General features: G+C 38.8%; 1 protein-coding gene across 1 annotated transcript; it reads right to left on the reverse strand.

The window, feature by feature from the left end:
- Positions 1-230: 230 nt before the first annotated feature.
- Positions 231-1,026, reverse strand: SERTM1 (serine rich and transmembrane domain containing 1; the record flags this gene model as incomplete). Its single annotated transcript, XM_080799652.1, has 1 exon — positions 231-1,026. The coding sequence occupies one exon, from the start codon at positions 1,024-1,026 to the stop codon at positions 703-705; it is 324 nt and encodes a 107-aa protein (XP_080655778.1). The 3' UTR covers positions 231-702.
- Positions 1,027-25,675: the final 24,649 nt, after the last annotated feature.

Raw genomic sequence — 25,675 nt, forward strand, 5'->3', positions numbered from 1 at the left:
ATAGAAAAAAAAAAACCAAGAGGCAAAAATACATTACAGACTGCATCCTAACACATATTTGTCTTGCTATTAAAAGTTAAATTCTTCCAGTACTTTTCCATGATGACTTAATTCATCAATAAATGTGATTCCCATTTGTTAAAGTGAAAACAAAACATTTAGCATATTTTGCCTCCAGTTTTAGGAATGTTCTACATTAAATCTAAATTGACATTTTTTTTTTTAATTTGGTGTTTCCACTTTATCTTTTAAATATGGAGAATATCTTCTAAGTAGTTCAGACTTAATTTTGCCAGTTTCTTCTAGCTCAGTTGGTTTCACGGTTTTGTAAGAGAAATGAAGTGCAAGAGTCCATATCCAGCACCCACTGTGAGGCCGCCTCAGATGAGTTCTGCCTCAGGTGTCCAACAGAGTGAAATGAACTGATCCACCTTGAAGAAGTCTGCTCCAATTTGTCAGGTGGTTTGTGTGAAATTCTGCCCCTCGAGGTTTGCACACATTTTCTCTGAGTCAGCATCAACTCCTACATTCACAAATGAAAAGCATCATGAATGGAACAAGAAATGACGGGTGAAGGAGGAGAAACAGGTCTAATTGGTTGGAAAAGAAAGGGGTTATTTCTTTCATGAAGCAACTTGTTCATGTGATACTTCCTGCAAGGGAAAACCTAGGCTGCTGTACCATTCAGGAATTCTTCCATCTTCATGAGGAAAGGTTTGAGAAAGTGGACCTTTGAGAGGAAATACTACAGACTTCCAAATTGGTGAAAGAACTTCCAGCATCACTTGGATACTCCGGGTAGGAGGAACTGGAGGAGATGATATTTTTGAGCCTCTGGAGGGCAATGATTAATAGCAGAAGCAGAAATGCTAGAAGGCTGAGGAATATGGACACATAGATGTAGACATTTGAGAGGTGACCCGAGGAAGGGTCCACTGATGTGGACAGGGATGTGGGAAATAGCTCAAGGAAAGTTCCATTTTCCACGTTACCCGAAAATACAGATGAAGAGTCAGGTTCAGACATCTTTATGGAGGGTCAAAGAATGCACAAGTATGTTAAAAGTCTGTTTCACACAGGGGTTAAAAAGGACAGAATCAGCATTTTTTTTTTTTTTTTTTTTTTTTATGATAGCATCAGCAAAGATTGTAGGAAGTTAAATCAGCACAACAAACTTCTTGGTTTTCAGACAAAGGCAGCCGGGGATCAGGTGTCCTCTGACACTGCAAAAACAAACAAACAAACAACAAAAAAAACAGCTGAGTGCATTATTCACAAAATATCACATTTAAACCTGATTTCTAGTTTTCACTTGAAGAAGGGAAGGGAACAAAATTACTTCTCCAGAAATAGATAATGTTTGTGTCATTATATTACAAATGATGATATAAAAATGAACTTTTATTTTACCTCCACTGTGCCTAAGATGCCAGGATTCTCCAAGGAGCTAAAATAAATAAAAAGGAAAATACATTTCTGATGTGCTCCATCTGCTGTGATTTCAACAGATGCTCCAAGTGGATGCTCTGAGAATAGGACCCAAAAAGTCAGCACCAAACCTCCCTTCCCCAGAAATTTAACTGCGCACCTCCAGTCCACTAGCAGTATTTATTTCTACCACTTTGAAGAATCACACCACACATGTAAGTTTGCTTTTTCTTGAACCTTTATAATGTGATTTGTTTCTAAAAATTCATTTCCTTGAAATAAGGGACCGTTTCTTCATGTTTCTTCTTTTTGATCTACCTGTGTACCTTGTTCTGCATACTTTAGTGCTGAATAAAAAACTTCAGATTAATTTGGAAGAAAAAAAGTTGGATTCCCTTTAAGTGGTAGAAAGTACAAGGTTTGCTGTCAAGAGATATAGGTTTGAGGGAGACTTGAATTCCCCCTTTAGCTTTCAGTTATTGGGCAAATGGCCTACGTTATTCTGAGTTTCACTTTTCTCATCTATAAAATGTATGGCTTGCCCCATTCCCTCTCTGTGTTATTCAGGGATCAAGAAAATAGACATGGAAGCACTTTGTGAATTGTAAAGGTTTGGGCCAAAATAAAGGTTATGGTGTGTGTATGTGTGTTAATGGGGAGTGGAGAAGGAATAATTTTCTCTCAGCCAGGAGGCAAAGAATGATCTTTACCATATTCTCTCTCCTAATGTGGTCCCTGTGAGAAACACCAGAAGCAAAGCAGACTGACAGGCAGGTAGCAAGCGGGACACCACATGGCTCCCCAGGCTCCAAGTGTGGGTGCAGTGTGTCTCAGACACCCTCTCCTTCATCACTGGAAAAGTCACAGCCAGTTTCTGCCTGGCTTCCAGCCCACTAAGTCCACGTGGTGGTGAGGAATGCAGCCTGAGGGAGGATGATCCCTTGGGGCAGATGACTCTTCAAGTCCAGAAAAGATGCTCTTTCTAGCTTTTTATGGCATTCAATCCATTTGCTGTAAATTTTTAAATCTCCTTGTGTCAGATGTAGTGAAATGCTAATGTGAAAAGATCCCCTCTGCCCCTGGCTCTCCCTTTTCCCAAACTCTGCCTGCATTTTATCTTGAAAACTTGCCTTTCCCTTCTGTTCTCCAGATCTAATTATGTGGTTGACTCTTTGAGGGGCTGACATTGGCCGCTGTGGTCAGAGCTGAGCGACCTTAATGATCCCTGAGAAGGGGGGACACTTCTGAAATGGCTGTCCCTGCTGGGTGTCATGCAGACTAATGATCCTAGTGAGTTCTTCTGAGTAGGCCACATACAGTGTCTTAGTAGTTCCTAAAATAATTTGACTCCTACTCCTCATTAAGCTTTGCTTGGTGATTTTAATTCCATTAGGCTGCTACAGGCTCCTAACAAACCTTAAAAAAAGAGAGAGAGAATCACATTGGGACTCAAATGTGTCACACTGATTTGGCAATCCCTTGCCTTTTTATAGCATTTAAATGTCTTAGCCATTCATCTTTAGGGAAAATAGAGTTTCAGAGGCAGCACGATGTATAGAAAAGAAAACTAGGATAGAAACATTTTGGGCTGAATAGAAAGAAATATTCTTTGTTTTGGTAAGACCTCCTAAGTCTAGATGAGGAAATGGAGAGACAAAAAATCTAATTGATTTGACAAAAGAAATATCTCATTAGAAGATAAGCCAGGACTTTGGGCTTCTGCTCATCCTAACTCCTTATACCATCTGGTCTCAATTTTCCCATTATTTGAGTAGTAAGGATTTTACATCCTCTTTTCCTAGCATGGGTAAAGAAGGGACAATGCATTTTGTGTGTTCCTCACAGCTCCTTGGTAAAGCAGGAATTATTATTCTCACTTGAGGAAACCAAGCCACAAAGACATGATTTACTCAGGGTCACAGCTAGATAGTGACAGAGGAGGGACTAGACTCCATGCCTCAGCTGTGTTCTTAGTTTTCTCAACTGTGATGGGAAGAGGAAAATTATGAAAACTTGCATCATTAGTTCCTATCTGCTACCTACTCTGGGCTAGCTCACAATTTAGTCTTGATTTTTCAGTCTTCCTATTTGTGCAATAACATTACCTTCCCTACTTTGCTAAGAGGTCCTGAGCTAGTTTGTAAGAACATTTCCATAAGCATCCTTAGAAAATTATAAAAGGCCAGCCCAAGTAAAGTACCAGTAGACAAGTTCCTTCTGAATGCCTAGAAAGGCCAGGACTTTCCAAGTCTCTGCTAGTCCTACAGTCTGGCATGTACAGGTGACAGATTCAGCTGGAATTGGATTCATTACCCAAATCTGTCATTTTCTGGGGTAGAGCTGGAGGCACAGACAAGGTCACTAGAGTATCAGCAATTTAGCAGCTACCAGAAGACTTGTTAAAACAAAAGCACTTCTTTACATATAAATGTTCCAAGAACACTTTTCACATTCTGAAGATCTCCTTCTTTCAGACCAAAGGCCCACCGCTGAGCCTCAATGGTCTACGGAATAGTTTACAGGAAATGAGATTTAAGAAGATTTGGGGAAAAGATCTGATCTTCTAAGTCATCTTGGAAGAATGGTGGAAATGAACAAATGAAAGCTCATGTCATTATTTGACATTTCTCAATTAAATAATTTAAATATTCTCCCAATATTTCAGATTTAATATCATTTCCAGAATATGTTGTAATTTTAAATGACAGACAAATCTAATTTCACTGTTCTACTTTGAAACAACAGAATATATGCACTGTTAGAAATCATTTTAATTTGATGGCATTGATTCTCACTTTCTTATTGAATTTTTAAAAACTGATAAATCCTCTTTCTCTCTGGTGAACGTTTTGACAGTCTGTGTATAATATTCAGGATGAGGCCAGTTGTATGTGTTCAGGACTTGTGACCACGTGAATGAGGCCAAAAATGGCGCTGTGAAAATGAAATCAAATGAGTGTGTTTCAAGACGATGCTTCTTGGGCCGTTTCTCCAAACAGATTAGGTTTAAAGAAGAGAGAGACTTCATCTTAAATGCATAGCCTTAACCTGTCTCAGGGCAGCATCAGAGTACTGTCATTTTGGTGGCATCTAAAGTCACATGGGCATGATGATTCTTTTTTCTGAACCATCCTTAAAAAGTGATTTTTGAGAAAGGAAAATGAGACAGCTGGATCACAACATTATAAATGAAGATCTGTATAAATGTTTTGATTCAGGGTCAACCACTTTCCCTTTGTGTCTCAGCATAAAAACCTGTGCTGGGAAGAAATCTACAAAAGGCAGTCACCATTGAAGTGAGGAAGAAGGGACCTATAAGGTCTCCATTAGCCCAGTGAGGTGGGGAGATGAATAGACAGTAGAGAGGCAAACCTGGGGGTCTCTGGTTCCATGACACTCAGCACCATGCCTCTATGACTCTTTTGGAAGAATGGAAGCTTTCATTCCCATGGGGTGATTATAAGAATTGTAAAGTTTTAGAAGAATAAAAGCATACTCTCGGATGTGTACCTTCATGCCTGGTAAAAAGAAAAAGAGCTGACAGACCCCCATCTCTGAGTCTGCTCACACAAGCCCTACAAGACCTCTGGTGGCCAGTGTGTGGGCAGAGCCTTTGACTTCTATATAATAATGGTGTATAAAACTCAGTCTACAGTCAGACTCAAATCTGGCACAGCAATTTCTGAGTTTCTGACCTTCATTCAAAAACGTGTCTGTGTGAATAACAACTATTTGAAAGGTTTTTTGTTGTGGGAAACTGGGTAAGTTGCTTTGTTGCCTTATAGACATAAAGAGTGCCCTGGCTGTTAGGATGTTGCGTCAACATTTTATCATTATAAAGTCCTGCTATGTCATTCTCCAAAAAGGCTGTTGTCCCAGACCATCAGTAAAGATTTGAAAGATAAAGTATTAACAAGACATGGTAAAATGTTTTTGTCTACGAATATAAAATTTGATATTAAAATGTAATGATATATTCTTTCTCTGTAGAACACATAGAAATTAACACTCCAAAAACTAGTAGGGACCTTATCACATTTAAGCAAAGCTGTTTTTAGTTCTACTTAGAAAATAGTATGCTTTATATGAGATCTCGAGCCACTCCTTTACCATTTGCACAATTATCTTCGCTCTTAATGCTTTTTCTTTGGCTGATGAGAGAAGGTTGGTGCTGACATACATACTTCCCACAATTTCTAAATGTAGATTGTCACTTGGAGTAAATGGCAAATACTTACCCACTGGGCTTACAATATTGAAAATAAAGTTTACTATCTTATGTGCTATCCTTATTCAAAGATGATTCAGCCATCCATATATTTGAAAGCTGCTCTTACTTAATGCTGTAAGAGGGTAGAACTATATGTGAATTCTGTTTCTTAGTCCCTGTAATAGTCCAATAAAAAAAATCAAGTAAGGAAATAAACTGAGTCTATCTGTTATTAAATATTGAATAGAATACCGAAATATAGAAGATGAAGAATCTGAATGATACACTAGAATTCATGGATCTAAACTGGATAATGTAAGACAAAAAATTAAAATTAACAGTTCTCTTTACCCACTGTTCAAATGAATGATCAGAAAATACAGTCAGAGTTTTTCCATTATATTTTGGTGAAAATTTAAAAAATGACATAGTAATAGCTTAGTATCAGCTAAAATTTTATCTTAAAATATTTTAAAAATCAATTTCTAGGATAGGTCATTACGTTGCTTTGGTTTCAGACCAGTCTCCTATATCTCTCTAACCTGGTGATGACTTTTGTCTATCTGGATTACACTCAGGCCCAGTAAAATACTTCCTTAGCAAAATAACTAAATTATACTCAGAATGCTTTTATGCTAGGTCAGTTATTTTGTCTTAATTCTTTAAAAATTAATTACCCACATAAACTATAATTCACAAAATATTCAGAATATACCTTTCTTAATATACAAAATGGTGTATTGAATGAAGTTAAAAAAAAGCCTCATACACAAGAAAGTATTTCAAAAGGGGATTTGAAAATGACTGACCATCTTGAACAACCTCAAATGTTAGAGTAGATATGACCTCCCTTGCATTTATATATCACTGCTTTTCTGGAAAAATCAAAGTATTCTTAATAAATTTGTGTTACATTTATATTCCATGTGAAGATTTTATGTCCAAAACACTGCCTTAGGAAGAATGATTATTTAAGAATGATACTCTTTTAGAATAAGATAATTTAAATGGATAATTTTCTGGTTAAAAAACAGATCAAATACAAAGCCAGATATAGACAGCATTTTCATGATTCTTTTATGATGTTTAGAAAAGACCAGGAAGGGCTCTGTCCTACCTTTTGGGAATATTGGATCCCTCTTGGCTAACACTATGAGTCTAAATCAAAATGAGAAAAGTATCAACCTGAAGGTTGAAGGAAGCAGGAGCTGTTTAAGCAGCAGCAGAACAATGAAAGTCTCTTTTAGGGAGTGGAATAAAAGGTCACTGCCTTAAACATTTCATTTAGAGAAAAAGCAAAGAGCCAGAGAAATAATGACTTGAAGATCATAGGCAAGGTCGAAATGAATCAGTGGGAGGAAAGAAGGTAAGAAGCAAGAAGGGCCTTTCAGGATGTTACAGTATTTTTAGTAAGGGCTTTCAGGTCATTTCTCTCCCTCCACTCAGATTTAATCATTTCCAGTATTTTAGAAGTATAATAGGAAAAAACATTTGTTATTCTTGGAGCAGCTAGAATTGGTTAAATCATAGCATTAGTATGTAAAAAAAATCTTACTTATTTTTAATAAGGCTAGACACATTTTAAAAAGTTCTCATTAAACCATGCTCTGGTAGAAGAATGAAATGGTGTTTTCTTCTTTTCCATTGTCTCTCATTCTCCCTCTGCAGTCAAAATAATTTATATCCAATATATTTTTTTTGTCTAATCAAATTGCTCATAACAGTCCCCTTATAGAGTATGACACTGGGAAAGATTTCGTTTTTATAAAATTAATTTTGTGATTAGCTACAATTTTCTTTAAACCTTTACATGTAGACCACTAGATATCTCTAGTCTACTCTCTCAGGCTCCAGGGAGCTTTGGGTTCCTCTAAAACTGCTGTAAGAGAATAGGGTAGAGCCTGGAAATTTGGTTTCTCAACAGCCATTTGATGATGTCCACTGTAAATCTGAGCAGATTCCTCAGAAGTGGGCAGCCACGGGCCATAATGCCATTCGCTACAATCAGAGGAGAACATGGTATTGTATTACTCCCTAACAGTACTTCTGTTTGTTTCTACTGCTACCTTCCTCTTTAAATACATATATTCCTCAGTTCATAGCTTATTGTCATCATTGATTCCTTTTAATCTTAACTCCTTATTCCATTTTCTTCCCTCTTCTACAGGGATCCAAGCTAATGTGTTTAATGAGGAACTTTCTGTTTGCATGTTTCTATAAATGCTTGTTATTTTTCTGTATAAATTTTCTTGTAAATTCTCCTCATCTCATAAACTTTCAATTTATAAGAATGGATATATAGTAAATATTTCATTCACTCCATAAATTAAACTCTAAGCTTCATCTCTACTTAAAATATCTTAATAATTGAGGGGAGATGAATATAAATTATATAATGTATCTAATTCTCTATTTTTGCACACAGGAATATGTCAAAGACTATCCATAAAATCGCATGTACAGGTACAGATGGAAGAAAAATAGTGATGACATAGGTTGCCTTAAAAGAACTTCAGTATTAGCAAATTAATTAAGCAAGCCACTATCCAGATCTGTCTTTATTGACAGCTACGGTCATGTATTTGTTTCAACTAAGGTGTTTTATAGTCTGCTCCACAAGAAGAGATGGGAATATCACAAATGTATATAAATGTTTTAGGTCTTGCATTTTAAGTCTTCAGTCTCCAGCTCACAGTCTTCTAAGTGATGACATTTTTAATCAAGGCACAGCATTTACTTGAATTAATGAACCATTTTTCCTCATAATATAAGTACAAATAGAACCTTAGTTGATTACATAGTGTGTGAATTGCCAATCCCTTCTGGATATTAGCCCAGTGTTTAGCATAATATATACATATGAATTTTGCTAAATAAGTTCTCTCATTTTTCTAGTCCTCAATAGCTGACAGTCAAAGTATGATGATACTTTCCACAGTAAAATGAATATTTAAAAAGAATGCTTAGTAATTGGCAGCTTACACAGGCTGTTTTGGATACATTCAGTTTTGGCCATGTTACATGATTTAGGAGTCATATGAATACTAAGAAAAAGAAATAGAAGGCAGATTTCAAGATCTATCCCCTAATGCAATGCAATAACCTTGAGCCAATTAAAAGAAAAAACAGCTTTGTTATAAAGGACATTATTAAGACAACTGGAGAAATTTAATTATAGATTGCACATTAAATAACTATATTATATAAATACTAAACTCCCTAAGTTTGGTATAGGAGAATGTTATTTTTAGGAAATGCATGTTGAACTTTGTAGCCATAAAGTGTCATGTCAGCAACTAACACTCAAATGTTTCAGCCAAAAATAAATAAATAAGTAAAAATAGTACACACATTTACATACACATACAGAAAGATGATAAAGCAAATGTCAAAATGTTAACAATTGGTTACTCTAGTTAAAGAATATATAGGTGTCTGTTTTATTATTCTTGTAACTTTTCAGTAGGTTTGGAATTTCTCAACATGTAAGTTGGGGAAAAAATGACTTGTCCCGAAGGATGTTAAGAAAATATGCTTGGGATACCTGGGTGGTGTAGTCAGTTAAACATTTGACTCTTGGTTTTGGCTCAGGTCGTTTTCCCAGGGTCGTGAGATTGAACTCTACATTAGGCTCTGCGCTCAGTGCAGAGTCTGCTTTAGACTCTCTCTTCCTCTCTCTCTCTGCCCCCCACCCCACACACTCTCTCAAATACATAAATAAATCTAAAAGCAAAGAAAATATTCTTGGCATAATATGCAGTAAATCAGCTAAAATGTTGGAAGCTTCTAAAGAAACACAATGACAGAAGCCTGATTCCTCAAAGGAATCTTTCCAACGACATTGAAAAAACTCAGCTATTTGCTTCTGCCATCAGCTCATTATGCCCACTAAGCCATGGGTACTAGGGGTGAAGCATGAGAGGATAAGTTAGAGGAAGTTTAATATGACCTAGAAACTGGATCCATCGTGGGAAATGCTACCTAAAGACCAGGAATGGTGATTCACTAGCCAGCCTTATTCATGACTTCACTGCTTGCTATCACCCACTGGTCTGAATCTCAGTATGGACCTCCAGAATCATGGACTCCAATTATGCTCATCTTACATCATCAGTCATCTTCAGAAGTGGCCATGGGCATCTCTCCTATGGTGTAAATATCCAAAGATAAGGAGGCATCCTAGGTCAAGAGAAAATACTTTTCTTTTCTTTTTAATTGAGATATAATTGACAATATAACATTATTTTAGTTTCAGGTTAAATAGGTTCTGATACCAATTCCAATTTGTGAGGCAGAACTGGGAGCCATTCTCCACACCAACAAGCAATTCTAGGAATACTAGCTGAGTGTCCTATAATTCAACTCAAATCTAACACTGTCTACTGGGAGATAGCATCAGATGCCACAGGTTGAGGGTTCAATCCTGCAAAACCCTCCTCCTCAACATACACATTTCAGACACCAATCCTAAACTCTAGGATGTTATCTGTGTTTCTGACTGGCAATAAATCAAAGGTTCCCAAGCCCCTCTCCTCCAGTTCAATTAATTTGCTAGAGCAGCTCACAGAACGCAGAGAAACATCTTACTTATTAGGTTACCAGTATGTTATAAAAAGATATCACTCAGGAATAACCAGACAGAGGAGATACATAGGGCAAGCTATGAGGAAAGGGCATGGAGCTTCCATGCTGAGTGTGCTGCTCTCCCAGCATGTCCGTGGGTTGGTCTACCCAGAAGCTCTCTGAGCCCTGTCTTTTTGGATTTTTATGAACACTTCATTACGTAGACATAATTGATTAAATCATTAATCACTGGAGATTGATTCAACCTCCTGCCCTTTTCTTCTTTCCTTCCTGTTGAACTCAAAGTTCCAACCTTCTAATCACAAGGTGGGTTCCTCTAGCAATCAGCCCTCTCCATTAGGTGTGGTTCAAAAGTCACCTCAATTAACATAACAAAAGACGCCTTTGTGCCATTCATCAGGTAGAAATTCCTAGCATGCCACAAACATGGAGAAGATGGAATATATATTTATTATAAATCACAATATCACATAGGTGTACAACATAAAGACCCGATATTTGTGTATATTGCAAAATGATCAAATAAGTCTAGTTAATATCTATCACCTCACATAGTTACAATTTTTTTCTTATGATGAGAACTTTTAAGATCTACTCTCTTAGCAACTCTTAATAAATAATACACTATTATTGACTATAGTCACCATGCTGTACACTATATCCCCATGACTTAATATCTAACTCAAAGTTTGTATCTTTCAAACACTTCACCGATTTCACCCAGCCCCCCATCACCCACCTCCAGCAACCTCTAGTCTGTTCCCTGTTGCTGACTTCAGGTTTGCTTTCTTTTGTTTTGTTTAGATTCCACATATAAGTGAGATCCTACAGTATTTGTAGTTCTCAGACTTATTTTATTTAGCATAATGCCCTCAGGCACAAGAGTGGTTTTCTAATAAGGACAAATGAATTGGACTCCTGGGAAGCCCAGTGAGAGCCCACAGCTGTCAGTGAGGCCCAGATTCTACAAAGGGACTGCAGGAAGCAAAAGTGCAAAAAAACTAAGTACAAGTTGGAGACTATTTAAGGCAGCAGGTGTCAGATAGGCTTCAAATAGTAAGTTCCGCAGATCAGAACTCAAAATCCTTTAAAACTGTTAAACCAGCAGCCACCTTCCTGATCATCCTGGTTTGGGTGAGTCCTCTAGTGTGGCAAGATGCTAAGCCTGACCACAAAAACTCTCTTATAGTCCATGGTCCATATTTTATGAAATAGGGGCCAATGAACAATTTAGAAATTGAATCATCATGCAAAATGCAGCTACAAATGAAAAAATAGGGGACACTGATATTAATAGAGCTTTCGCCAGTCATCACCAATTATATGACTGCAAATATAGGTAGGTACCCTAAAATGATGAGTACCTGATGAGTCAGATTTTAGGCAGGGATTACATTAAACACCAATCCTATAAGCAGACAAAGTACTCTCTTATGGCTCTGAAATTACTCATCTACCAGGATTTCCAGGTACACCAGGGAGGGCAGGGGACAGAACAGGATGGTATGTCCTTCATCAGGAAAGCATGTTCCCATGTTGGATTTCCCGTGACCCTACTAATTCTTGCTTTGAATCAAATAGCAGAGCTTGCCTTAATGTTCGCTCTCTCTTTTTCTGTTTGTTTGTCTCTCTCTCAGGCGGTACAGTAAACTCAAAATTCTGGCTAACAAAGAGAATGTCTGCATGTTCCTTGTAACATGGAACAAAATGATATGGCAGGCTGTCAAGTGTGGGAGGAAATCAAGTCCTCAGCAGCTTGTTGTCATTTTAGATAACAACTCAAGATGAGAATCTGTCAAAGACAATAGGGAAGTAATAAACAAGTGTAGGCACAAATTCTCCCAGAATGTGTTAAACTTAAAAATGTAAGGAGGTTGGGGCACCTGGGTGGCTCAGTCAGTTAAGCATCTGACTCTTGGTTTCAGCACAGGTCATGATCTCTCCTCATGTCTGTCTGTCTGGTTCTGTGCTCAGCAGGGAGTCTGCTTTAGATTCTTGCTTTCCCTCTCCCTCTGCCCCTGTCCCCCACCACACACACCCTCCCTCTCTCTCTCTCAAATAAAATAGTCTTCTAAAAAATATAAGGAGATGTAATTGAGAAATAATTAAGAATTATAGAAAACAGATCACTGAAATAGTTATGTAGTCTTCTAAAAATATAAAGAAATATGTTTTATTCAAGGAAACAATGTGTATCTCTTATATGAGATTTAACTGACTTTGTCCTTTATCAGAGTGGAACTCTCTACCTTACCCTTAAGGTTGTAGGTTCTGTGTTTTTTATTCACTTGTCGGAATAGCTTTGGTCAGAAACACATGTTCACACATCACCCACTACTCTCAGATATAGTCTTTAGTTCTCTTTTATTTTAATGGTATGGGCTGGGATGTAGGGGGCATATCATGCCAGAAAACTTGTGGGAAGTAGAGGGGAAAGAAAGAAGGTGACAGGAGCATTCCCACATCATTGAGGAATGAGAATGTCTTCAGAACGTGATAGGCAGAAGAAGGTATACCCAGGATGTTCCGTAGGAGAAAGAATGTCTAACACAACAGTTTGGGGAAACAGTAATAACAACATGAACAACAGTAGCCAGTATTTATTAAATTAAATAAAAACATGTACTAGTTTGTATGTGTGTTCATGTGTACATATGGTGCATGTATATTTTCTCTAATCTTCACAGCTCTTTAAGGTAGTTGTTATTATAATAAGGTAGTTATTATTATCCCTCATCTTTCTTTAACAGATGAGGAAATTAAGGATCAGAGAATTTAAAAAGCTTACCCCAAGGTCATCCAGCCACTTAGAGGCTGGACTGGAATTCAAATCTATATCCCTATGTCTCCAAATGCTCTATGTTCATTTTGTTCCTTCTCTCCAGGGATCCTGAGGATAAAAGAGGGATAATTTTAAGACTTGTGGTCATTCATGCTGTTCATATGTCTCTGCTGTTCCTTCCTCTTTCCAGATGTGTTACAGGATTACATGTTCCCATCACCTTTGAATTTAAGGTGGCCAGATGACTTATTTTGGCCAACGAAATTTGGGAAAAGTGACACATCACTTCTGGGTAGAAAATGTAAGACCCCGTGTGAGATTTGCCATGTCCCTTCCCTCTGCTGCAGTAATTGTGTAAATATGGGAAAGCTTATGTCCCAGGTGAACTGAGTGAACACCTTCACCCCTTGCTGGCTTTATTAGTACTTAGTGGAAACAATTAATGCACTTGTTGTTTTAAGCCTAGTCTACCTTCTCCTGACTAATACAAAATCTTACTATACTGTAACAGCAGAGGTTATCCTGGATATTTGAGAAATTGACTTTAAGAATTCAAATTCTGAATATAACTGAGAGTTGAAAGAATTGTCTATGTAATATATTGAAACCCCCTTATGGCACTAGTGAGAAAGATGGTTGTAGAGGATGTTGTAGTTAGCTTTAATTTCATGCAAGAGTGAGGTTTAAAAGGATGAGAATTAGCTACTGGGACAGCCAAAAATATATTCCCTAACAAGCTGGGGCGTGATGAGGTACTACTTGTGAGGACAGTCCTGACCAGCTGTCACTTAAACATACACAAATGGTTTCACGTGGGAATAGGTGAGAGATAGTGAAGATACATTAAGGTTAACTCATTACTCCTAATGTGAAAAAACAAGTAGTACTGTCAAATTACACAAGTAATAGGACAGTGGTGTTGCCTTTGGTTATGAAAAACTGTATCTTTTTGTGCATTCATTTACTCATTCAACAAATACTTGTTTGTTAACTATGTATAGGAAAGTGATAAAATATCACCATTACACACAAGAATCTATTGCACATACAATTTTTACAGTGACCGTCTTGAGTAAGAAATCTAAAAGACCTTTCCTTATATTATCTGTGCTGTGTTAATATGTTTCTTTTAATCTGGCCACATGTTACTTTTCCAGTCTCATTTTTTTCCATTGTTCCTAAGATTGATGGTCCAATTGTAGCAACTATTCTTGATTTCCCAGAGTTTAAAAAAAAAAAATTATGTGTGCTTAGTCCTTGTATTTGTACATGTCTTCTCCCTAATTCCAACCAAAACCCAATTTGTCCACTCTTCAAGACTCTACTCAAACCTTCCCCCCTCTGTCTCATCTGGTTATTCACTCATAATACAAATTCCCACCGACTTTCTCCATGCAAATTTCTGGCTCCTTCTGCATTCTCATGACAATTTCTGGACCTTTTTACACTAGCATTTCTCACATTTTATTATACTTACTCTATTTGTTTACCTGTTGGTCTAAAGCTTTGATGGACTATGAACTCCTAAAACCGAGGACTACCATTTCACTTATCTTTATAACCGTGAACCAGCACGATGTCTTATATAAAGACATTCAGTAAGCATTTGTTGGATGGTTGCATGAATAAAATAGTAAAGGAATGAAGAAATTTGAAGCTTCTTGGAGAGGTATTCCGTATTTGTTCTATTTTGGGATACAGTAATATTCATTACTTTGTATTAATACTTTGTAATTAATATAAAGTAATACTTTGTATTACTTTGTATGATTTTGTATTAGTCAGGAGAAGGTAGATTAGGCTTAAAACAACAAGTGCATTAATTGTTTCCACTAAATATTAATAAAGCCAGCAAGGGGTGAAGGTGTTCACTCAGTTCACCTAGGACAGAAGTTTTCCCATGTTTACACAATTACTGCAGCAGAGGGAAGGGACATGGCAAATCTCACACGGGGTCTTACATTTTCTACCCAGAAGTGATGTGTCACTTTTCCCAAATTTCCCAAAATTCAAAGAAAAGAGAATTTATTATATTAATAAATATAGTAATATTTATTGAATGAATGAATAAATGATCTCATATAAAATCATATCAATTACTCAAAGCATAAGTACTCAATATTAAAGAATAATGATATAAAGACAAACACACCCTAAATCTTTTAAGTTATGGCAATAAAATTTATAAATTTAAATAAAATTTAATATAAGTTTAAATATAAATTTAAATTTATAGTTTCAGGTTCCAGAGCAAACTCTGGGCATACTTTTTATCAAGCAGCTGTGTCTTTCAACAAAAGTTTTATTTAGTCAAGTATTCACTGAGATAACCAAGGAATGGACGGAGGAATTCACTATAAATATTGAAATTCATTACTGTGAACATAGCTGAGGAGTTACAGTAAATGTATTTTGAAGCAGTATTGGGCTAGGAGACTAATCCAGACCTCAGCTTCTTAGAAAAATAATAAAAGGAATGAAGACACATGAGCACAAAAGAAGCAAATATTTGGTTTTCCTTTTCATTCATTCTGGAATGGACTTTAAACATTTATCATGTATCTGAGTTATTCTTTCTTTCCCTATGGTCTCTCTGAATATTACCTTTCCTCTATTAAAAAAAAAAAATCAACTAATACCAAAACAAAGATTAAATAAGCGACCACCAAAGGAAAGCATTTTTCACAGAATTGGGTAGCTAGAAGTCCTTATAAACCAGGAAACTGAAGTCTCTAAAAGTTAAGTAAATTAAATTTTGAAGGTTATTGTTTATATACCTTTTGGAAAAGGATGGCAGAAAGAGATAGCTGGTGACTGAAACCACAAATTAGGCGCCCAGGATCCTTTTCTGGTTCCAAATCCAGTCTATACTCAGAGCTGAGCTGGGTGGCCAGCAAGAAGTAATTAGATGAAAAACGTGTTATTCAGTATCTTTTGTTATCCAGAGGTTAATTCATCATATGAATCAAAATATGTGCCAAACAAGGTCCAAAACTGATAGGGATAATAAAGAAAAACGGGACAGAAGGAAAGAGCTTAGAAACTAATTCTAGTGCCAGACCAACTTTGTTGGCAAGTAGTCCTTTTGAAGGTCTGAAAGCCCATCAATATTCCTGTCACTTTAAAAGTCACAGTGCCTGGGGCGCCTGGGTGGCTCAGTGGGTTAAAACCTCTGCCTTCAGCTCAGGTCATGATCTCCAGGGTCCTGGGATCGAGCCCCGCATTGGGCTCTCTGCTCCGTGGAGAGCCTGCTTTCTCCTCTCTCTCTGCCTGCCTCTCTGCCTACTTGTGATCTCTGTCTGACAAATAAATAAATAAAATCTTTAAAAATAAATAAATAAAAGTCACAGTGCCCTTAATCATGTACTTGAGTGTTGGAAATCGAGGTCAACAAGCTCACCAAGGACTTTCTCATGAGGAATAGTTAGAATGACAGGTTGCCAAGGTATATGAAAGCCATCCAATATTAGTAAAAACATATTTTTTGACCTGGGTTTCATTTACAAGGGTGTTTTCAAATTGAACATATGAATCATAAATTATATACTTTTGACTTTGTGCACTTCTCTATATGACTGTTAAATATCAGTAACAAACGGGTTTTTTTAAAGGGCAGAAAATATCATGTGCCAGGCATATAAAAGATATTCTGGGTCATAGCAAGGAATATCTCCTACTTGTTGGATGAATTATTTGAGTGCTTCCCTTTTCATCCAAAAATATATGGTATTGTAGGCTAACAATATTATTTATATTCTGATAACTTACCCCATGGGAAAAATCAGACAAGTTTAAAAGATACATGCACAAAGACGTATTATTCTGTAGCTAAACACTGGAGCTACCAAGAGGTCCATGAGTCAAGAATTGGTTAAATAAATGGTAGAAGAGTCATGCAATGGAGGATTGTGATATAATGAAAAAGACTACATTTGCTAGTATGGAAAGATGCCAGACATGTATGGCTAAGTCAAAAACTAAGCTTCAGAATAGTGCATAGTATGATTCCATTTACATAAAATAACAACTACTAGCACTGCTACTACTCCTAGGCACACACACACAGTTTTAGAGGCATGCAAAAGAAAACTAAACTGAACAAGGTTGTGCACAAAGTTGTTAACAGTTTTTGTTAGCAGGTGATCTGGGTATGTTTGTTTACATCCTAATTTTGTGCATGTCTCTGAATTTTGATACAAAGAAAACATATTGTTTTATTTTTTTTTTTTTATTTTTTTTTTTTTTTAAAGATTTTATTTATTTATTTGACAGACAGAAATCACAAGTAGGCAGAGAGGCAGGCAGAGAGAGAGGAGGAAGCAGGCCCCCCGCTGAGCAGAGAGCCCGATGCGGGGCTCGATCCCAGGACCCTGGGATCATGACCTGAGCCGAAGGCAGAGGCCCTAACCCGCTGAGCCACCCAGGTGCCCCAACATATTGTTTTATAATCAGAGAAAAAAGCAATACAGATATTTTCATGAGAAAAAATAGAAATAAAATTTAATGAGAGCTTATGCAATGAAAATGCAACTGGTCTTTAAGCCTGGAACTCTTTCTCCTCCCTCTCTTCTTTCCCTCCCCCCATCACCCTCTTCCTCCTCCTCCTTTTTTTTGTACTGCATATATACCTAACGAAACCTTTGAAATGGTTCATATGAACCTTTTCTTTAAAAGTTTAAGACTCTCTGGCTGAAACAAGAAAGTCAATCTGCCCAATAGGGCTTAATTGCTCTTTGTATTATATTTGCATTTTATGGGATATTGTGAATGTTTTCTTTAAGAAAAGAGAAGAGTAAATCCAGCTGCTATAATCCCGGTCACGGGGAAATTGAAAGTGAGTAAGAACCAGACCAGTTTAATTGGCAATAGTTAATAGATTACCAGGCAGTTCTAATCAGTACCAGACTAATGGCAAATTAATCAGGAGAGCTGCCATTCTGGCTTTCCCTGAAGAGTGAATCTATGTGTTGAATGAATTGTTTATTTCTTTAACTGTGGTGTAAGTCATCTTCCTTTCATTCTGAATTTGAAACAGGTTCTTACAGCCACCTTATCCTTTTGTTTCTCATCAAAAATTGTATTCAGGTCTGTTACCATAAGACACCCTGTTTAATAAGAATCAGAGGTTACAAGTTCCATATCCTCTCACTGTTGTCTATAACAATATCAAAAAATCAACAACATCAATGGCATCAATAATCAAGCCCATAATGCAAATTACAAATCTGGACTGACTGATTTCCCATATATCTTAATAGATGAGAATTTAAAACCTACGAACTTAGGAAATATTGATGATAGTCTATCCTATCCTGATATAAATTCAGAGCTTTGAAATACTGACACTGTTTTGGCTGGGTTGTGCCATTTCATGCTTAGAGATTCTGTAATTTATATAGGGCTACTTGACTATTCAGAATCTCCATTTTTTGTCATTGTTGTTGCCAAAAAAAAACTTAGACTAAACAGTGATTATTTCCTGCCTCCAAATGTGTGCAGGAGCATGGATCCTATACATTAGGAACTCCTGAAGGAGGCATTCTGTATCTCAAGACTGAGCAACTCAGAACACTATATCCCATGGACGCATCTGCCACAAATCAGAATCAGAACTGAAGGGATTCCAGCACTTGGCTTATTTGTCTGCTACCATGTGTCTGAAATGATCAGTGAATGCACAGATAGACTTCTTGAGTTCTAAGTCAAAGGCTGATCCACATGTGCGTGTATCATGGACTTCTGCACCTAAGCCTGTGGCTTGATTTCTCTACTTAGATCTGTTAGCTAAAAGGAATCCTGCCAACTCATGCACTTGGTTTGAGCCTTTTCTTTATTAGGTTCCCTATTCCTTTAACTAACTTAAAGTCTTTTTATTTTTTAGCTGTCATTAAGAATCATAACATATAATAATAAAAGTTAAGCCTGTGATGCTTTATATTAACATAGTAATACATAGTAATATAATAATGCAATATGCTCCACACATGTCTATTTGAAGAAAATGGCATTCTTCTACAATACTACTTTTGGCTTCTAGTTTCACTTAACAGATGTTTACTGAATGGCTCATAGGTGCCAAGAGCCAGGCAAGTGGGACCTACACAGTGCCTGACGTCAGGACCTTTTAGGAATGTATTTTTCTAGGTTCTTAAATTACTATTTAAAAAACCCAAATGAGCAAAACACAAAAATTCAGTCATAATTTTACACTTTGCTTCTCTCTAATAACAAATATAAAATTATTTAAATAAAGTCTACAACTTTTTTTAAAAAGATATTAAAATACAGAGATAAAATAATACAAAAGGGAGAACAGCAAGCTTAGAGAATAGAAACTAGATCTGAATAGAGGTCAAATCAGAGTTTTGCTTGTGATGGGTTAATCTTTCATTCTTACAATAAATGAATGACTCCACATTACTTAATGATCAGTGTGATTAATCATTCTTACCAATCAGCTGTTATCCTTCATTTGCCCTGATTTAAAAAAAAGAAAGAAAGAAAGAAAGAAAAAAAAAACTCTTAATAAACCTGCATATAAATTCTCTAATGGATTTGATGCCACATGTCATCACACCATTATTTATCTCTTAATTCCTGACAGGCTTGTACACACCATAGACATCCAATAAAATCTGTTGAATTGAAATTACAGCAGGGAAAATGGAATAGATCTTACCTTACATGAAGCTTCTTTAATGAGAACCATGAACCTGTGTCAAGCTCTTCAGAACACTCTGCCTTATGTAAAGAAATAAAAAATAATAAATACATAAGCCAAATAAATAAGCCTTAAAAATACATAAATGTAATACCCCACCCATTTTCTGGAACTCAGTATTCCCAGAATATTTCGAGGTTGGCAGATGGTTCTCCATCCCCACAATGCCCAGCATTTGAAGGACATGTCCTGTGGGAGTGGTGTCAGTGCAACTCGGTTACAAGACAGACTTATTAATATACACTTCAAAAAGCAATTGCATTAAGGGATCAACTAGGTGCTGATTGTAAAGTGTGTACATGTGAGACAGTGGGGGTAGGAGCAAGATGCCTCTATACTTAGCTAAATGAAACATTTTAGTCACAAAATAGATTTAAGAATCTGTAGGAGCTAGATTACAAATAAATTAAGACACTCAGATTAGTTGCATACCATAAACTGATTAAATACCCCCTCCTTTTTAAAGGAGGGTGCATTGGGCAGCAAGACTGCATTGAGACAAATCTTTTAAGAGAAAAGTATCACTTATCTTGCCTTTTTTCCTGTTGATCGGTTGCTGTGTGACAATGAATCTAGAAAAATCTAAAGCAAAAAGCTCCCGAGGAGAAAGATCTTGAGCAGTGGTCTCTCGGGTTGGCCCTGGGACATAATCACTGCCCATTTCGTGCCCTTTGCACCTGTAGTGTGGACCCGACCAAATGCGATGGCTTTGACAATGTCCAGAGCCATCCAATCCAACTATCAACCACAAAGAACCACCTAAGTACTTCAACACTTTAGCAAAAAAAAAAAAAAAAAAAAAAAAAAAAAAAAAAAAAAAAAAAAAAAAAAATTCCAAAGGAAATTTAACAGGCAGAGGAAATGAAGGTTAATAAACAGACCCTGCCTCTAGAGTCTGACACCAAACCGAGCCTGGTCGGTCCCAGGCATCCAACGGCAGAAAGCGCGCAGGTACGGCCAACCTGGCCCCAAGCTGTTTCTGTGAATGAAGGGATCCTTCTGCTACCCGGAGCGAGCCACATCACACACCTCTCTCCTAAACCCGAATTCAATTTGCCCATAATCCACGCATCTCGACAGGGAAACGGGATTCCAGTCGCTTGTGCAGTTTTCTACTAGGTTTTTCAGGAACTCGGAAACTGACGCTGGGGAACGCAGTGTTCAGCGCCAGGTAAAACTTCCCTGGATCTGGAGCCACTAAGATGGGTGGAAAGACTCCGGTGAGCACCGTTAAGGTGAAAAGCGTGCAGTGTGCGCGTGGCGAGTGCCCAGATAGGCGCAAAACAAACAAATGACCGCACGTACCACAAAGGCAAAAGCAAACAGAATACACCTAGAAGCACGTTCTGCAAAGTGCAGTCTCTGCAACAGCGGACGCGAGGACAGATCCTCCGGGCTCTGTGTCGGGGACTGAAGCGGGTCATCTTGGGGCCACGGGCACTGCGTAGCCCAGCGAAGTCATCCCGGGAATCGGGAAAGCCGACCTGCGGAGGTTGCTGGGGGCCATAAAGGACACGGCCGGCCACAAAGGAGATAGATTCAGGGGAGTCCAGAGAAGGAGCCTCCCTTTGGGAGCCAGGGAGAGTCTGGCGGGGGGGAGGGGGGGTGCTCCGGAGGGAGTGGAAGCTCCGGAACTCGAGGCCGCCCCAGGAGAGGAGTCAGGGCGCTCCTCGCAAAGGGCGAGCCCTCCTTCAGCACTCGGCACCTCGCGCGTCCCCGGATCCCCACTCTAGTGCCTCCGCTCGGAGGAGGCTTCGGGAGCCTCTCACTGACCTGCAGGTCCGGACGTGCCGACCTCCCCGGCTGCGCTTCAGCACCCCGGGTGAGGTTGGGGCCGCGCTGAATTCCTCGTAGGTGCCCCTGTCTCAGCTATCCGCGCCCGCGAAGCCGTCCGCGGGAATGTCGGGCTCAGCAAGCGGCGCAGGACCAAAGCGCACTGGCGTGCAGCGGGCGCAGCTGGAGTGAGCCCCGGGGCCGCGGAGTCCGCGGGACCGCGGGTCTTCCCCCCGCCCCTCCGGTCCGCACAACCAATGGCGACGAGCCGGCCCCCTCCTCGCCGCCCTCCAGCCGCTGCTCTGGCTGGCGCTTGGCTCTAGGACAGCAGCCCTGCTCGGGCGAGGGAGGAGCTTGAGCCGGTGTTGGAAAATCCTGGAGGACGAAGAGGCGTTCGCACAGGGAGCCCCATCTGGGGAAGGCAGGTGTGGTGCCGTTAACTTTTGTGTGTGGGGGGGTACGGGGGTGCAGTTTCTCCGGGGACTCAGAGACCTCTCGGCAGGCGAAAGCATGTACTTTATGCCAAGTTTCTACCTCCTCTTAAAAGTCTATTATGAGTTCCACGCAACCCCCACTACAGACAACGAGTCCATGACATCAAGTTCAGCTCTGAGCTGCATGAGGACATCGCCCCATCCCGTGGTGAGCTTGGCCTCACACGTATCTCCTTAGACGCTTTTCTCTTCTTTCCCCTCTGAATCCTCTGCCAGATCATCAGATGAAATGAATAGGATTGGAGTTCCATCACTGCTAGGGCAACCGACAATCCTAAAAGTCCTTACTGGGTAACTGGCTTAGAGAGAGTCATAGACCTTAAACGAACTCTGGGAAATGAGCCTTTAACTGACAAGACTAACTTCGGTTACCAGGTTACCAACCAGACCCATGATTTTCACTTAAAGACTCTGGATTCCTGTTTTTCAACTGGAAAACTTATTTCAACAGATCATTTGATGTCTGTGGTCTCTTCTACTCTGACATTCAACAATCCAATTGTCTCTCTTGCCTATTTGCCTGGTGAAGGGCTGAGCACTTGTGAAATGTTGGTATGGCTCTTTTTCCTCTACCTCCAGCTACCCCCTCCTGCCCTGCTGCATTCACCCTGAGCTCCCTCCATCTGTGGCTAGGACAATGAATCATGCAAATCAATATAGAAGGATGATGCCCAAGTCTTAGTGACCATTTAAACTTGTACAAATTCTCCTACTTACCAGTGCCCATCTCCTGGGTTTATGTTAGTTGTGCCCATGTTCAGCGACTCTGAGACCCCCTTGGTAAATCAGCAAAGGCTCCCTCTCTCTCTCTCCCTTTTCCTCCTCCAGAGGAATTGTAGGGTTGTGTTCATCTTTTCTATCCATATCATCTAAATCATCCATATCATCTAAAATGCAGGGCGGTGGAGTGGCGCCTGGGTGGCTCAGTGGGTTAAAGCCTCTGCCTTCGGCTCAAGTCATGATCCCAGGATCCTGGGATTGAGCCCCCGTTGTGGGCTCTGCTCTCGGCAGGGAGCCTGCTTCCCCCTCTCTCCCTGCTTGCCTCTCTGCCTACTTGTGATCTCTATCTGTCAAATAAATAAATAAAATCTTAAAAAAAAAAAGGCAAGTACAACATTTAAGAAAAAATAAAAAATAAAATGCAGTGCGGTGGAATGAGCTGCATAGAAAAGAGGGCAGATTCAGAGACCTGCTTCTGTCCCAACGCGTTTCTATTTGTATTCTAAATTTGATTCATTCACATGTCACTTTCATGAGTTTTGTTACATCTATCTATCCCTCTACTCAATGTCTTAACTTAGATTTTTACTTGCCTCATTGTAAGTAGTAATATCCATGAAATCATTGGTTATATACCAACTGTACTTCAATACAAAATAAGGTAATAATAAATAAGTAATCTGTAGGTCTTTTCTTGACATTTCCTGAGCTTAATTGCCTTGTACTGGTGTAACAACTGACCACAAATGGTTAAAAAAAAACTAACAGGAGAGGCAAAGCTTCTCTTGTCTTTATTTTTTAAATTTCATGTATAAGTGATCTAGAAAGTTAATTGTCAAATTTGCTTACATAGAAAGGCTTCAAAAGTAGTCAGGCACCGGGGCACCTGGGTGGCTCAGGGGGTTAAAGCCTCTGCCTTCAGCTCAGGTCATGATCCCAGGGTCCTGGGATAGAGCCCCGCATCGGGCTCTCTGCTCACCGGGGAGCCTGCTTCCCCCTCTCTCTCTGCCTGCCTCTCTGCCTACTTGTGATCTCTGTCTGTCAAATAAATAAATTAAAAAAAAAAAAAAAAGACTTCTCCTCTCTTTAAAAAAAAAAAAGTCAGGCACCACTCAAGTTCCTGGGAGTTCACAGGCAGTTTGGAGACATAGTCCTAGCTTCTAGTGAGCAAGATCATCCCCTTAACCTCCAGTCCTTTTCTGTCTTACTCAGAGATGGATGAATTGTTTTTTCCTGTTGTTATTTTTTTAAGTGTGGAATTTGGAGTCAGGTGGAGAATCATTAAATTCTGATGTTGTCACTTACTATCTATGTGCTTAAGCTAATCACTCAATCTCTCTGAGTCTCATTTTCCTTATCTATAAAATGGCAGTAATAGTACCCACCTTAATAGGTTGTTGTGAAGTCTAAATACACACACACACACACACACATACACACAGTTCCTAGCTACTATCTTGCATGTAGTAAGTATATAAAAACATTAGCTCTGTCTTTCCTTCTTTGCTGTCGTCAAAGCAACAGTCAGAATTACTTTGTCCATTCTCTAATTCCCTTCTAGGTTATCAGGAAGCTTGTGTTCTGTTTCTAATGCTCCCTAGACTAATTCTCTGCTCCCTTTCCTTGATTCCTTCATTTCTGCCCCCCTTTTGATGTTCTCTCCCCAAACTATCTTCTCTCTCATGCCTTAATCTCTCTTCTTTCAAGCAGTTCTCACATTCCATCTGCCACAATCTCAGAGCTCTGTACAGAGGAACTAACTCTGAGATAACTCTAAGATAACTCTGAGAAGAGGGTAGGTCATAAAAATTCTTACTTCTTTTGCATTTACACAATGTGTCAGTAAGTCCTTTTTGTTTGCTTAAGTCACAGTCTTCCCAAAAATATGGAGAAATTTAGATTTTCTAATGCTATGGAAAAATTCCTGGACCACAAGTACTATTAAATTCAACAGACATTTTTGGAGTATCTGCTATATGCCAAGCAGTGCCCCAGGCACTAGGGAGATAAAAATAAAGACAAACTCTCTACCCTAAAATGCTTACGCTCCATTAGGCAGACATATAAATACCTAAGTTGAATAGAAGTGTGCCTTGTGGGGCTTCAAGCCAATAGTGCACATGAAATAATTTTCTTTATTTTTTTCAGTTATGAGGTTGTATTGGACTAGCCAATCAAAATGCCCATCCTGACCACAGTCCCCTGCTGACTGAGGAGCCATGTTCTGTCTCCTGAGCAGAGTTCACCGACTCAGGATGGGCTTAAATTGATGAAGCCAAAAAGACTATATACACATGCTCATTTCTCCCATGTCCACCCCAATCCCCATTGCCGCTATGGCGAGAGCATGCGCATGTGACCACAAGTTGGCCGATCAAATGTACCTTTCTACACCTAGAACTGGGAATCATTTAAGGGCTGAGATGAGAAGCCCTTTCTATGGCAGTGATTGCCACAGTTTCTAGGTCCACCAGAAGGACAAGCAGTGAAATTGTGTTTCTATTGCCCAGGTATCAGTTGCAGGTTATGGCTCCTAAGCTCACTGATGGCAATAGTGTTCTCACTTGTCTAATTTGGAGGTGTGATTGGCTGTGATTCTGCATGCTCCCTGTTTCTTTTCCTTCTCTGAGCGTGTCTCTGATCCAGTATCTCTTCATTAAATTTGTTTTTTGCCAAATTGATTCTTAGCTACTAAGAATACTTTGTCTGAGGCTTGGTATAAAGGCTCTACCTCAACAAGAAGAATGCTAATTAACTAATGCTCTGCTAGGACACTCAACTGGAAATATTAGAGTTGGTCAATTGGAATCCAGATCAGAATTTAAAAACACAACCCATGGACTATGAGACAGCAAGGACTTTTGTGGGCTGAAATTATGAGTAAGCAGAAGTTATGAATAAACAAAAGTTATGAGTTAGCAGGAATCTACATACATGCAGAGGAGAGGAAGAGGTGGTTAGCT

Source organism: Martes martes (assembly GCF_963455335.1).
Source record: "Martes martes genome assembly, chromosome: 3".
NCBI lineage: Eukaryota > Metazoa > Chordata > Mammalia > Carnivora > Mustelidae > Martes > Martes martes.